At 36.3% G+C, this 14695-nt stretch overlaps 1 protein-coding gene across 3 annotated transcripts in view; it reads right to left on the bottom strand.

Annotated features, from left to right (window-relative positions):
• Nucleotides 1-14695, bottom strand: part of LOC136030997 (synaptotagmin-4-like) — a 340989-nt gene that overhangs the window by 229756 nt on the left and 96538 nt on the right. For 2 of the 3 annotated variants that reach the window (XM_065710156.1, XM_065710158.1), the window contains exon 5: nt 1948-2097. The exons of the other annotated variant lie outside the window; for it this stretch is intronic. In XM_065710156.1, the coding sequence (XP_065566228.1) occupies nt 1948-2097 (150 nt within the window). The remainder of the gene's footprint in view (nt 1-1947; nt 2098-14695) is intronic. 3 annotated transcript variants of the gene reach the window in all.

Genomic DNA, 14695 nt, shown 5'->3' on the forward strand with positions numbered 1-14695 from the left:
GGGACACAGGGAATATAAATGACGACCGGGACACAGGGACACAACTACAATGGGGACGCCGGGGGGGCACAGGGGGATATAAATGACGACCGGGACACCGGGACACAAGGAATATAAATGACGCCCGGGACACTCAAAGAGAAATCACAGACTGGAACACCGGGACACAAATGACGACCGGGACACAGGGAATATAAATGACGACCGGGACACAGGGACATAACTACAAAGGGGACGCCGGGGTGCACAGGGGGATATATAAATGACGATGGCGACTCAGGGAATGGTCGATTAGCAATCACCATCAACAAAGCTCAAGGGCAATCATTAGAATCATGAGGTATAGATCTAAATACGGATTGTTTTCCCATGGACCATTATATGTTGCATGTTCAAGAGTCGGTAAACCTGAAAATCTATTTATATGCACAGACAATGGGACAGCAAAGAATGTTGTATATTCGCAAGTTTTACGTAGTTAAAAACATATATATATATATATATATATATATATATATATATATATATATATATATATATATATATATATATATATATATATAATATATATATATATATATATATATATATATATATATATCTATATTCACAGGTGGGACATAGGGACACAACTACAATGGCGCGTAACTAATATGGCGCGTAACGACTTACGCGCGCGGGGGGGCTTGGGGGGGGGGCGCGAAGCGCCCCCACCAACTAGGTGTTGGGGTGGCGCGAAGCGCCACCCCAACAGCTAGTATATATATATATATATATATATATATATATATATATATATATATATATATATATATATATATATATATATATATATATATATATATATATATATATATATATGTGTGTGTGTGTGTGTACTACAATAATGCATGTACTACAATGCTGTTTTCAATTATATTTTACCATATTGGGTAGTCCCCTATACTTAGCGTAAAAAGCAAATACTCATTCGCAAACTTAAGTTGTGGATGCGACTTGTACTAGAGAATATTTTATCACTTCCCTACTCAGTTTAATAGTTTACTAAAAAGCTGAGACATGTCATTTTAGTCTTAATTGATACTATGAAATTTAAATTTTTAAATGGCATTTTAAATATTGGAATATTTTATAAGAAAATTCTAGACATTATAAAATAAATTTGCCTTTCTTAGGTATATGATTAATAGCATGTTCTTGTACTGTCGGTCGGTGAAGTATGACCAAACTTATTATAATTAAAACTTATTACAATATGAAAATGTTTGGAAGAAATAGAAGAATTTCATACTTTATATTTCAGCAACATCATCTGAAAACTGATTTGAGATGCTTATGTATCTCAAAGAATGTATTGTAAATCGGATTTGTGCTATTGATTTTAGAAGGCTTCAGCGACAATTTTGCAATACTTATAGGAGAGCAGAGATAATTATTTGGTGGAAGATTCGAAAACTGGAATCAAAATTTAAAAAGCATGACTCCTCTTGTTACCTATCTCAAGTTTAAAAAATTCGACCAAGCTTGTTGTACCACTCTACATACAGTTTTCGCCCTAAAACTTAATTTTAAAAGTGCAAGGTCAACTGTAAGGATTCTAGAAAACTTTACTGTTGTTTTCCCAGTAAATTCAGTCTACGTCCAAAATTCAAAAATGGGACATGTAGTCAATGGAACGTCCAATGTACAGTTTAGAAAACTCAACCCCAAGGATTCTGTTTGCTGTCGTTTTCCTGGTAACTTCAGCCTACTTCCAAAATTGAAAATAGAGCATGCAGTCAATGGACCTTCCAATAACTCAGTCATAAGGATTTCTTTGTGTTTCTATTTCTAAGTCAATCTACGTCCTAAATTCAGATATGGAACGAGGAACCAATGGAACACCCAATGTGCAGTCTAGAAAACTAAATTGCTTAGCAACAAAAAGCATACTTTACTTTTACCTACCTCAGTTTAAAAAAGAGCTGACCTAGCTTATTTTCTCCCTCTCCAGAAACTTTAATTGACTCATCGCCAGGAAGCTTCTGCTCTTCTAATAGTGTTGCATTTTCATTAAGAGGGGATTGTCTTCCATTTTTCTCGTTGTCTATATGAAACCTGAAATTGATAATGCAATGTAAAAATTCTTAAGCTGGCTTAATTATTCAATTATTTGAATTTTCCTCACAGAACTTTGTCAGTTGAGGCGTTGATCATTTTAGATGTAATTTATCCATATTTCAGTTATGATTATGGTAATACTGTACTTTAAAAATCATGTTGGAACTTCAGCATCGGCCGACTGTCACAAAAGCAAAGGGCATGGTTGCATATTCTCCCTAGAGTCCACCATCATCGAGCATTGTTTAGATTTCGGATTCGACAGTGAAATTTGACTGAAAGCACAGTGAATGTTTGGTTCCCTTCTTTTCAGGGAGCTTGTCAATCAAAGCAGATGACACTACAGAGAACTCTCAAAGCACCCTATTACTAAAATAATAATTAATTTGAGCGATTTTTTCGCATTTTTTCTAGCAGATAAACTAGAATATTTTTATGGACTGTCTTTTCCTGAAATTAAATAAAAAATTGCTATAATCGACAAAAAAAATTCGCACTTTCTGGTAACACAAGTTTTTTCTATTATTTTCTATTTTTTCTATTATTTCCTATTTTTTCTATTATTTTCTATTATTTTCTATTATTATTTTTCTATATTTTCTATTATTTCTATTTTTTTCTATACTTAATATCTTTATCTCTGGTACAAAACACGAGAAGCCAAAGGGTGTTTCTAAGATTTCTAGGGAAGCAAGTGTCGGCTTCTAGTTATTCGAATTTTTTATTCAATCTTTATAAGTTATAGCAAGACCACCCAATTCTAAATAGTTTGGCCATTGAAACTGAAAAGTTTAAAATGAACGAGATAGGATGATCATTTAAGGTACTGTATCACCTTATCTATAATATACTTATCAATTATATTATATATACTGATATATAGTATAATGGACGATTGTTCTCTTAACTGAAAACACTGGAACTCTTGAAGGGGGTTAAGTGAAAGGCTGGCAAAGTATGCGCAAATGTGATTAAGTCGCCCTGGTTTCTAGAGTAACAATATGTGAGGGCAAAGGGATTCAGTCCCTTTCCCATTGTAAATAACAATAAACACCCGGTTATGCGTTTTCAAAATTTGGGAGAAATATGATACTACCTTGACAAAAACAACTGTTTTTAAGCCTTAACCTTCCTCTGCTGTGCTTACTTCCAAACTCTGTTCTCTTTTGAATGTCTCGTTTGGTGGCCAGATTCCCAAAAATATGTTTGGCTATGACACAGGCAAGTAGGCAGGAATTTTGCCAGGGGACCCAACAACAAAAAACATTGTTGATAATTCAAATTAGATGTGCTAAGAAATTTTAGAAAAATTAGATTTTATGTTGCAACGGCCGATAGCCCATCCCAATCATTGAGTTTTTAGTCATTGAAGTTCCTTAAAGATTCAGTCACCGCATCAGAATTTGTCAAGCTCGAATTATGTAAAGTAGACCAGTCCTACAATAAAAATCAAAGACCCTTAAATCTTATAAACAACAGAACAGCTGGTAAGTGTGTTTCGATTCTGTGCTCTTTTTTAACGGTTGTTAATAACCACTTGTCCGTTAAAGGAGATTTTTCTTAAGCATCCGAGATAAGACAAAAAAAATCATATCAAAAGATTTATTTCCAAACTATGTGAACAAGAAAAGAGGATAAAAAAACTATGCACCTTAACGTTCAATTATCAAACATTTCGTGGTAACTAATCAAACAGTTCGTCATATCGAACTGTAGGTAAGGAGCGACCCGGCTCAATAGTAGCCAAAACTCTAAGAAACGGAGTTTTGATACCGATATGTATATCAAAAGAATCGGAGTTTTATGCTGATTTCAAATATATAAGTTTCAATAAGTTTAATCTTACTCATCAAAGGTTACAAGCCTGAAAAAAATTTCTGATTTTTGAAAAAATGGGGAAAATGCCCCCTAAAGATTCGATTCATCTGTTCAAACTTCGTAATCAAAAGAGTTAAAGCTATTCGTTCATGGGAAAATTCACTGAATAAACTACGTCAAATTTAATTGATCAGTTCAAACTTTATATTCAACAGAGTTAAACCTTTTAGTCCTTAAGAAAATTCAAGGAATAAGCCGTGTAAAATTGAATTCATCTGTTCAAAATTTGTAATCAACAGAGAAAAGGCTCTTCACTTTTGGGAAAATTTACTGAATAAACGACGTCAAACTTAATTCGTCAGTTTAAACTTTGTACTCAAAAGAGTTAAACGTTTTAGTCCTTAGGAAAATTCAAGGGATAAACTCATGTAAAAATCTTTATGAAAATCAAACCATCGGATTCAGCGTATCAGATAATCCCACTGTAGAAGTTTCAAGTGCCCATCTGAAAAAATGTGATTAAGTTAATATGCACTACGTCGGACAATTCAACATTGTTCGAGATCAGATTTTAATATTCTGTTTGCAGTTTTTGAAAAGTTTCAGACATTTTGGCCAAAGTTCGGCTGATATGAAAAATGTCATCAGCATAGGTGACTAAGGAGATATTGAGGCTAGAAAGAACGCAAGACATCTCACACTGGCCCAAAGCCTTGAGGACACAACTATTGAACTAAAACGGTGATGCAATGGCACCTTGCCAGACTCCTATCTTAACTGATACAGTTCTATTCAGTGGCCTTGCTATTTCATCTTGATTAAGAGGGATTTGAAGTTTTACTCATAGCTTAGCATATCCCTTTGGGATGTAATGATAGCCAGATTTATTCCTCTTTTTGCAGCCCTCTTGAGCATAAGGGGGTGGATCAGGGAGTCAAAGGTGTCGCGAACATCATGACTCGCCAAGACGAGTAAACTACCGGTACAAGAAGCATCAAGCAGAGCCTTAGCAACATCCGCAAGAACGTCTGCACATCCATTGCCATGTTGAGAGCCAAATTGATGTGCAGGCGTGTAACATTTTTCTTTAAGCCTTTTTTATGAACAGTAACTGGTAAATCTTGCATAAACTTGTTGGTATAGTTATGGGTCTGAAAGACGTACATTGATCGGAGGTTTTTTGTTTTATGCTTACAATAAGGTTTCGTTACATTAGTGTTTACTACATCATTTAAGTGTGTATTTTCCTACTGCCTCTATCTTCTCTATAACATTAGTATTACTGTCTCTATAACTATTTTGGGCTGTTTATTTTGACTTTTTTCTTTCTTTTTTTTTTTTTTTTTTTTTTTTTTTTTTTTTTTTTTTTTTTTTGTTCTTTTGCCAATGCTCCATCCCTTTTTGTGAATGACAGGCTCTAAAAAATATAAATAAAGCAAGCAAATAAAAGTGTGCCATAAATGACACAGCTACCTATAGGCCAAATCTCTGTTGGCTGTCATTAAAATGCAAATAACAGCTCAATTGAGACAACTCCTTTTATTGTGTTGCGAGAGCAACACTTTGGTTTTGTCCCGTTTTTTTTCCCTATGCCGCCGATGTCGGCTTATTCCTGGAAACTGGTAAGAGTTTAACCTGTGTGGGTTTTACGGAAAGTGTGGACCTCAGGCCGTATTGATGAATATGGCCATTTTCGAAAGTTCCGCAGAACTCTTGCCTGGGGCCAAAAAGGATGGTTTTTGCTTGTCCACGAGCCCGAGCCTATGGTGTGCGAAGTGAAGTGGAGTCACATAGCCTATGTCAGAGAGGAGTATCTGAAGTTGTGCAGCCAAGCTTTCGTTTCATCAAACCATGTTCCTGCTTTCGAGTGGAAAGCTCCGTTCTAGCATGCAAGCAGGCAGGCACCACTTTCAAATTGAAGATGGACTAAAATTTATAAGTGTTAAATATATGCGGCAGTTCCCCGGCCCCACAGCCAATATATCTTCTTTGAGCGATAAATAGAAAAATTTACAGAAGCAAAAAAGCGGCATTTTCCCACGGGTCCGAAAGTGCTGCCGTGATTTTGGCTGAACCCACCCATTTGTTTTTTCGGACTTGGGATTGAGGTAGAGAAATGTTATCAGATGTACCTCTTAAACTTTAAAAGTTCTGTCATTGCTAAGGAAATTGGAGCTTATCCTTTGCTCCTTTCTAAGTGGTGACGTTAAAAAGTTGGCCGACGGCAAAAAATCAACTTTTGAAGTAAGACAGACAGAATTTTTTTTTGACAGCAGTCGATAGCTCTTGATGAGCTGATCAAAGTATATGTCATCCATTTTTTGGTACAAAAATTTCTTCATGAGATATACTAGTTTGAAAGTTTCAAGGGGTTGACAACTTCAATAGTAGGGTACACACTGAAAACAAAAATAGGCCGATACCAATTGTGAGACAACGAGAGGACTTATAAGCAACAGTCGGCTATTAGACCATAGTCATCTTCGGTAATAATGGGTTTGCAACTTTTTTTAGTTGGTGTACCTATTATTTGTTTCCGGTGTATTTGATGGTAAGACCAATTTGGTTCCAGTGGTAAGACATGCAGGGCACCTGTAAGTAATAATTGTCTGTCAGGCTACAATCATCTTCAGTGAAGAGGGGCTTGTAACTTTTGCTAGTTGGTCAGTACTGAACTAACGCTTGTCGAGGCAAAACATCTCTTTTACTTCGTGAATTTCTCTTAACTGTGAAATCCTGTTTTATATTAATTACTGCATTGTTAATTCTGGGGCCCCTCATATTTGGATTTTATGAAGAAAGGGGCCCATGCCTGTAAGTTTCTTTGATATGTTAGTTTGAGGAGTTGAGGAAAGAAGCGAGCGTACCGTATATTTAGCAACATATTAATTATCGATATAATACAATTAACGATGTCTGTCTCGAAAAAGTATTTCGAAGAGCGTATTGACGACTTGAAGCAACTGATTGAAAATATTCGTAGGGAGAATGCAGCGTTAAAAAAAAGAAAACACTGACTTGAAATCTGCACTTGTTGCAGTTAAAGACCAGTGTTTAAGAACCGAATTGTCACTAAACGCAAGAATCTTCTTATCCATGGGATACCCAACAAGGAAAATGAAAACATTGAAGAAACTGTTAATGATTTCTTATCAGAAATATCGATGCGGAACTACAGGGATGTTAAGTTTACGGCCATCTATAGACTTAGAAGTAAGGCTAAACGTCCCATCAGACAAAACTCGCGCCCGGCATCGGACCCTATTCTTGTATCTGTTTTAAATCTTCGACATAAGGATAATATTATGGCTAGTGTTGGTAATATAAGAAAGACGGGGAAAAGCGTCAGTACTGACCTTCCATTCGAATAGGCTAAACTTCGGAAAGAGCTTCTGAGTACGGCTTATAATTTAAGAAATTGTAAAGTTGTCTCCGATAAAGTGTTTCACACCAAGGTGGTTCAAAATGGGACTAGATTATGATTAGAATAAAAAAAGACTCATAGTTCCAACTGGATCAAGGTTGATGACGCATGCTACGACCCGTTTACCCTAGTTTTCCCCTCGGCCAATACTGATTTTGATTCTGACGCATGATCATTAGCGAGTGCTCGCTTCCACTCTAATGTTATGTATTAAAAAAAATGTGCTTTTCTTTGTTGTTGTTTGTCTTATTGTATTTTTCCCTTTTATTTTTCATTCTTTTCCCTCAGTGTTTACACCTTCCTGTGCTATTTTACTTGTCATTTTTTTTTGTTTCAGATCAAAATAATCAAGTTTGTTTCTTAGCCTTTTTACTTGGGAATGTTCAGCAGTTGACGTCACTGGTGTTCACGCGACTACAGCATAACTCTCGATCACCTGTTTCGGTAAGTAATTACGGTTAAATTTGATTCTCCGTTGGGGATTAACGCCAACATAACATTAGAGAGATTAAATGATAATGAATTCAAGAGAGCTAATTTTAATGAAATTATAAATAATCCGGTTGGTAAAGCCCATAATGCGAGTTTTGATGAGAATTTCGAGAATATTATTGATAGTGTGTTTGTGGAGGAGCCGAGATTTTGGGGCTCCGAAGCTCGGTGGGGTGATGTTTTTCGGATTGTGCATCTTAACGTTCAGGGCCTAAATTCTTCATTCGACGATATTTAATTATTATGTAGGGATTCGTGCCCAGCAATTATTGGTCTCTGTGAAACATTTTGAATGAGAATAATCATTTACTTTTGGATATTCCCGGTATATGTCGATTTTTCTTAACCGCAAGATGGGCAAAAAAGGTGGACTCGGATTTAACATTCAAAATAATTTTCGGGCTGTACTAAGACATGACTTATGCATAAATAATGAAAAATTATTTGAGTCACTTTTTATTGAAATCCCAATTAACGCTAAGGAAAGGGTAATAATTGGTGAAGTATATCGTTCTCCAAGCGGATGTGCGACTGAATTTCTTGAAACATTAGAAGACGTCTTAGGAAAGTTTTTGCTGAAAATTAGAAATTATATTGATGGGTGACTTTAACCTTGACCTTGCGAAAGCGTCATCTAGGCAGGCTTCTAATCTTAATGTTAATGTTAATGTTGCTAACCAGTCAGCAACATTAATTGACAATGTTTTTTCATCGCTACACTCCATTAAGAATGAAGTACTGCTTTCTGACTTGTCCGACCATTTGCCAGTTTCAGCCCTGTTTCAAATCCTCCAAAATCCACAAAGATTAGTCCCTCAGGATAAACCAAGATTTTGTTGCTCACCAGTGGTGCTGGATAGATTGAAAGAAGATCTTGGTACATATAAATGGGACTTTTCTTTACCAGAAAATATTGATTTAGGTAATTATAACGACATATTTGGCCGGTTTTATGACACTGTTAAGGAAAAATTCACGTCTTATTGTCTAAAAGCTCCTTTAAGAAATCCTCGATCAAAAAGATCAACACCTGTAGCTCCCTGGTTAACATCTGGAGTCCTAAAGTCAATAAAAAGGAAGCAGAACCTTTGGAAGGAGTACAAAAAAAGACCAAATAAGGCTAAGTTAGAAGCATTTAAGTTGTACCGTAATTTTCTGAAATCAATTATTCGCAGAGCTAAAACAGTATATTCTATAAAGAGATTTGTTGATTGCGGTAAAAATATAAAAAAAAACGTGGAACGTGATTAAGGAAGTTAGTCGGTCGTCCATGAAAGCAGAAGGTCTCCCTAAGTCTCTTATTGTAGACGATCAACTTGTCACAGAAAAAGGCCAAATTCGACATCGTATGAATAAATTCTTTCCAGAGATAGGGAAAAAACCTGCTATTAGCGTTTCTTATTCCTCTGTGTCACAGTCTTGGAAGCAGTTCTTAGGTCCTTCGTCCTTGAAATCAATGGTTCTTGAGGAGGTTACGGTGCAGGAAATTAGAAATATTGTTCTGTCTTTAAAAAATTCTTCAGCAGGTTTTGACCAAATTTCTGCTAAAGTAATTAAACATATTCTTCCATCGATTATCACCCCAATTTACCATTTGATTCATAGGTCATTTAAACTAGGAGTATTTCCCCAACGTCTTAAACTTGCACGTATGATAGCTCTCTTTAAAGGAGGTGACCGAAAGGATCCTGGGAACTACAGACCAATCTCTCTTTTGTCAGTGTTCTCTAAGATATTTGAAAGGGCAATACTGAAACGTCTGGTGTGATTTCTTGAAGCTAAATTTTTTTTTCCATCAGCATCAGTTTGGGTTTCACGCAAAGTATTCTACAGAACATGCTTGTAATAGACTTCTTCAGTTTATATAACGATCTTTAGATTCTAATCTTATTCCTGCAGTCATTTTTCTTGATGTAAAGAAAGCTATTGACAGCCTAGCACATAAGATTCTCATTGGCAAACTTTGTCACGTTGGTGTCCGTGGGGAAGCATTGTCTTGGTTCTCGTCATACCTAACTGACAGATCTATCGCCACGGAAGTTACAGACGAAAAAGTTCCAATTGAATACGGAGTACCCCAAGGTTCTATTCTTGAGCCAACCCTCTTCCTCATCTATGTGAACGATCTCTACCGACTTATTAACACCCCAGTTAGCAATGTTTGCTGTGGATTGTGTCACAAATCTTACTCTCAGAGTAGGTTGGTGTTCACATCTGATAGTCGAGAAGAATTAATAGCATTTGCAGATGACACTACTTTAGGTGCTGCAGCTCCGGATGAATCATCCCTTATTCTAAAGCTTCAAGCAATGACTGAGAAAATACTCTTTTGGTTTGACATAAATCAACTAACTTTAAATGTAAAAAAGTCCTACCTTCTTATTTTTTATCGTAAAGGTGTGAGCTGCCCCACAATTACTGAGCTTCATACACCAAGAGGCTCAATAAGTCGTCCTCCGGATCGGTATGTGTGATTCCTGAGAGTTCTTTTGGATGAAAATTTATCATTTAAGTGCCATGTTCAAATAATAAGAGTGAAAATCTCCCGTGGACTTGGATCATCCGAAAATTAAAGCGTTTATTTCCTTTCCCTATCCTCCGTCTTTTATACTTCTCTCTGATTTACCCTTATATATGCTACCGTTCGTCTGTGTGGATGTTCACATTTCCTTCGGTACTTGCTCCTATTCACAATCTTCATGAGAAAGCGGCAAGAATTCTCCAGTCGGCTACACACACTCCTCTTGACCTCCTCAAAATTAAAAATGTTTATGTTTTATCTCCGTCTTCGTTGGCATATCAATACTTCCAGGGAGATCCCCCATGGTGTTTTTCGGGACTGCTTAAACTAGTAGGGGAAGTAAATTTGTATATGGTTCGTAACCGGGAGAATGTGATGATTCCAGCTAGTCCCTCGGTTCGTTCAGACTTCGGCCTGGCTGTGACTGTAGGGCGTGCTTGGAACTTGGTTCCCGCTGAGACCCGGCAGTCACGAACACTTGGCTCCTTCAAGAGACAGATGAAAAGTTTCTTATTAAAGGCTTGTAATTAAATGTTTCTTATGGTTTATTTATTTTTTTTTTATTTTTGGGTTGTTGTTTTGTTGGTGTTGTATCCTCGATGACGCGAGAATTTTAATTTGTGTTTTATTGTCGGGCGATGTGAGGGTCGCTGTTTCGTGGGAACTGCCGGTGAGTTGATTTCTTTTCCTTGTATACTTACATTTAGATGACAAGTAAGTAATGATGATGGTTAGTAAGTTTATGACAAGTTTTATTATTCTTTATTTATTGCATCGTTTCCCAAATAACGGGTCATTGAGCCCTTTGGGATATTTTTTTTGTTATTGCTATTTTAAGAAAAATAAATAGAACTTGAAACTTGAAAACTTGAACTTGTGTAGCCTACCTATAATCACGTAACCTAGAATTAAGTGTTTACGCAACGGGTACAAACAATAACGTAAAACAATGAGATAGTTTCGTAATAATTAGTGTCACCCATGGTATTTTAATCCTGAAAAGCTACGGATAGCTTTATTAAACTAACTAGATTGTATAAGATATTGTTCGAAGTTTTTATCCGTCACGATGTTTATGATTGAAAAGGATAAAGTTCAACTGGCTGCAAAGTCAATTTAGTCCCTTTTTTCGATATTATTTTGTTATTGTTGTTTTTTCAACGCTGAGGAATAGCCTTTGATCATGTGATTACTGATCGCGTTATTCTTTGAACATAAAGTAAAAAAAGCTTCGATAGGCTGACAACTTCAGCGTTTAACCGATAGCAAAGAAACAAAATCAAAGTGTTGCTCTCGCAACACTTTATTCGGCGAAGCCGGATAAAGGTTGCCGCAACACTTCATGTTGCTCAGGCAACGTAGGTCTAGTTTGACATTGAAACAACAATAAAAATCTCTGCATACGTGACCGAAATATTTTTAGATTTTTTGTTGTTTCACTGTCAAATAAAAGAATTTGTCCCTGTGGAACTGTTATTTGTGCGTCAAGGAAAGGCAGTGTGGTCTTCGACAATACCTACTGTCCTTAGTAAAATTTTTGACAGGGTGATGCTTTCTCTTTTTAATAATTTTCAATTCTACTAAAGATTTTTTTCACGACTTTCAATTTAGTTTTCATACCAATTATTCAACTGTGCACTCTTGTGTATTTCAAAAGGCTAGAACATGTAAAAGACTAGAATGTCATTTATACTTTACTGAAAGCAAAACAATGCTGAAAACTTTTCTACAATATTAAATTGAAAATCATAATACACCTCAGTTACCAGGAATTTTTCCCCGATTTCAGTATTTTTGTAGCAATTACATTAGTTTTACTTTATGAAATAAAACTTTTAATTTCAGTAGTCTATTTGTTTCAGTAAATTATAAATGATACAGATGACTCACACAGGGGAGAGCAGATCCCCCCCTCTCTAGAAGACTAAAAATGTGCAAGTCATACATTTTTGGAATATTTATAAAAACTACGTTTTTTCACAATAGAGGTTTTCGAACTTGTCCCAAATAAAAGTTTCTTTGCCTTTTTGACCCCCTCCCCTTTTTTCTTTTATGTTCTACGATTTTATAAACAGTTTTTATTTGATGGGTCTGTGTCTTGTGGGTCCTGTCGACATAAATGCTTCTATAGTAATATTGCGTTAGATATACCCTTCTTTGACAAGTAACATGGATCCATGCTTTATCAAAGCTAAGCAGTTTTTAAAACTGAGATTAACTTTGAAAATAATGAAGTAACGTCAAAATATGAAGCTATATAAAAAAAAACTTCAACAGCAACGAAGTGACCTTTTTGGATAAGCAATTAATAAATTTTGAAAATTAATGAAATTTTCCTAGAAAGGGTTTGATCAGATTTTCTATCGCCATATGTATTCAATATATTAATTTTGAATAGTTTGGTTGTTACGATACTGATGATTCTAGATGATGATTATGATGACTTTATAGATTTTGACTTTAGTCAAGTGTGAAAAGATTTGTTAAAGGTTATATTTAACGCAACCTAACTCGATCTATATAAAAAATCAGGTATGAAATGTGAAAGCCCCTTTATCAAAAAAGTATGGTATAGGAAATATTATCTATATATATAAAACTAAGTTGTCTGTGTGTGTGTCGAGTGACGTCATGTTTGTGTGTCGACTGACGTCATGTTTGTCGACTGACGTCATTATAAGGATTGGGTTGTATGCGTCATGAAGTTGTTTGTCGACTGACGTCATGTTTGTCAACTGATGAAATTACATACCGGGACACCGGGACACAAATGACGACCGGGACACAGGGAATATAAATGACGACCGGGAACCTCAAAGAGAAATTATAGACTGGGACACCCGGACACAAATCACGACCGGGACACAGGGAATATAAATGACGACCGGGACACAGGGACACAACTACAACGGGGAAGCCGGGGGCACAGGCGGGATATATAAATGACGATCGGGACAAAGGGATTGTTCGAATAGAAATTACAGACCGGGACACCGGGACACAAATGACGACCAGGACACCGGGACACAGGGAATATAAATTACGACCGGGACACTTAAAGAGAAATTACAAACTGGGAGACCGGGACACAAATGACGACCGAGACACAGGGAACATAAATGAAACCGGGACACAGGGACACATCATTAGAATAATGAGGTATAGATCTGAATACAGATTGTTTTTCCCATGGACAATTATATGTTGCATGTTCAAGAGTCAGTACACCTGACAATCTATTTATATGCAACATATATATATATATATATATATATATATATATATATATATATATATATATATATATATATATCTATTCACAGGTGGGACACAGGGACACAACTACAATGGTGCGTAACTAATATGGCGCGTAACGACTTACGCGCGCGGGGGGGCTTGGGGGGCGCGAAGCGCCCCACCAACTAGGTGTTGGGGTGGCGCAAAGCACCACCCCAACAGCTAGTATATTATATGTTTTATTATGTTATATGTTCTACATATATATATATATATATATATATATATATATATATATATATATATATATATATATATATATATATATATATATATATATATATATATATCTATATATATAAAAATAAGTTGTCTGTGTGTGGATCTGTGGATGTGTGGATCAGGTGACGTCATGTTTCGGCTGACGTCATGAAATTAGTTGCCATCATTTTTGCTTTGAAGGTGACGTCATTCAAGGTATATAAGACATATGTTCACCGTCATGTTTCGGCTGACGTCATGAAATTAGTTGCCATCATTTTTGCTTTGAAGGCGTGACGTCATTCAAGTTATATAAGACGTATGTTCGCGTAGAATTCTATTAATGCTTAAGTTTATAATGACTGATGAAGATGCTCAAAGAGTCTATGCCAAAAAACTTGCTGCTGATAGAGAAAGTCAGAAAAGAAAGCGTGCCGAGGAACTACCAGAGCAACGCGAAAGCAGACTTGCTGCTAAAAGAGAAAGTGAAAAAAGAAGGCGTGCCGAGGAACTACTAGAGCAACGCAGAAGCAGACTTGCTGCTAAAAGAGAAAGTGAAAAAAGAAGGCGTGCCGAGGAACTACTAGAGCAACGCAGAAGCAGACTTGCTGCTAAAAGAGAAAGTGAAAAAAGAAGGCGTGCCGAGGAATCAAAAGACCAGCAGGGAAACAGGCTTGAGGCTGATAGAGAAAGAAAGAACAGAAAGCATGCCGAGGAACTACCAGAGCAACGCAGAAGCAGACTTGCTGCTAAAAGAGAAAGTGAAAAAAGAAGGCGTGCCGAGGAACTACTAGAGCAACGCAGAAGCAGACTTGCTGCTAAAAGAGAAAGTGAAAAAAGAA

The sequence above is a fragment of the Artemia franciscana genome, chromosome 9 (assembly GCF_032884065.1).
Source record: "Artemia franciscana chromosome 9, ASM3288406v1, whole genome shotgun sequence".
Lineage (NCBI taxonomy): Eukaryota > Metazoa > Arthropoda > Branchiopoda > Anostraca > Artemiidae > Artemia > Artemia franciscana.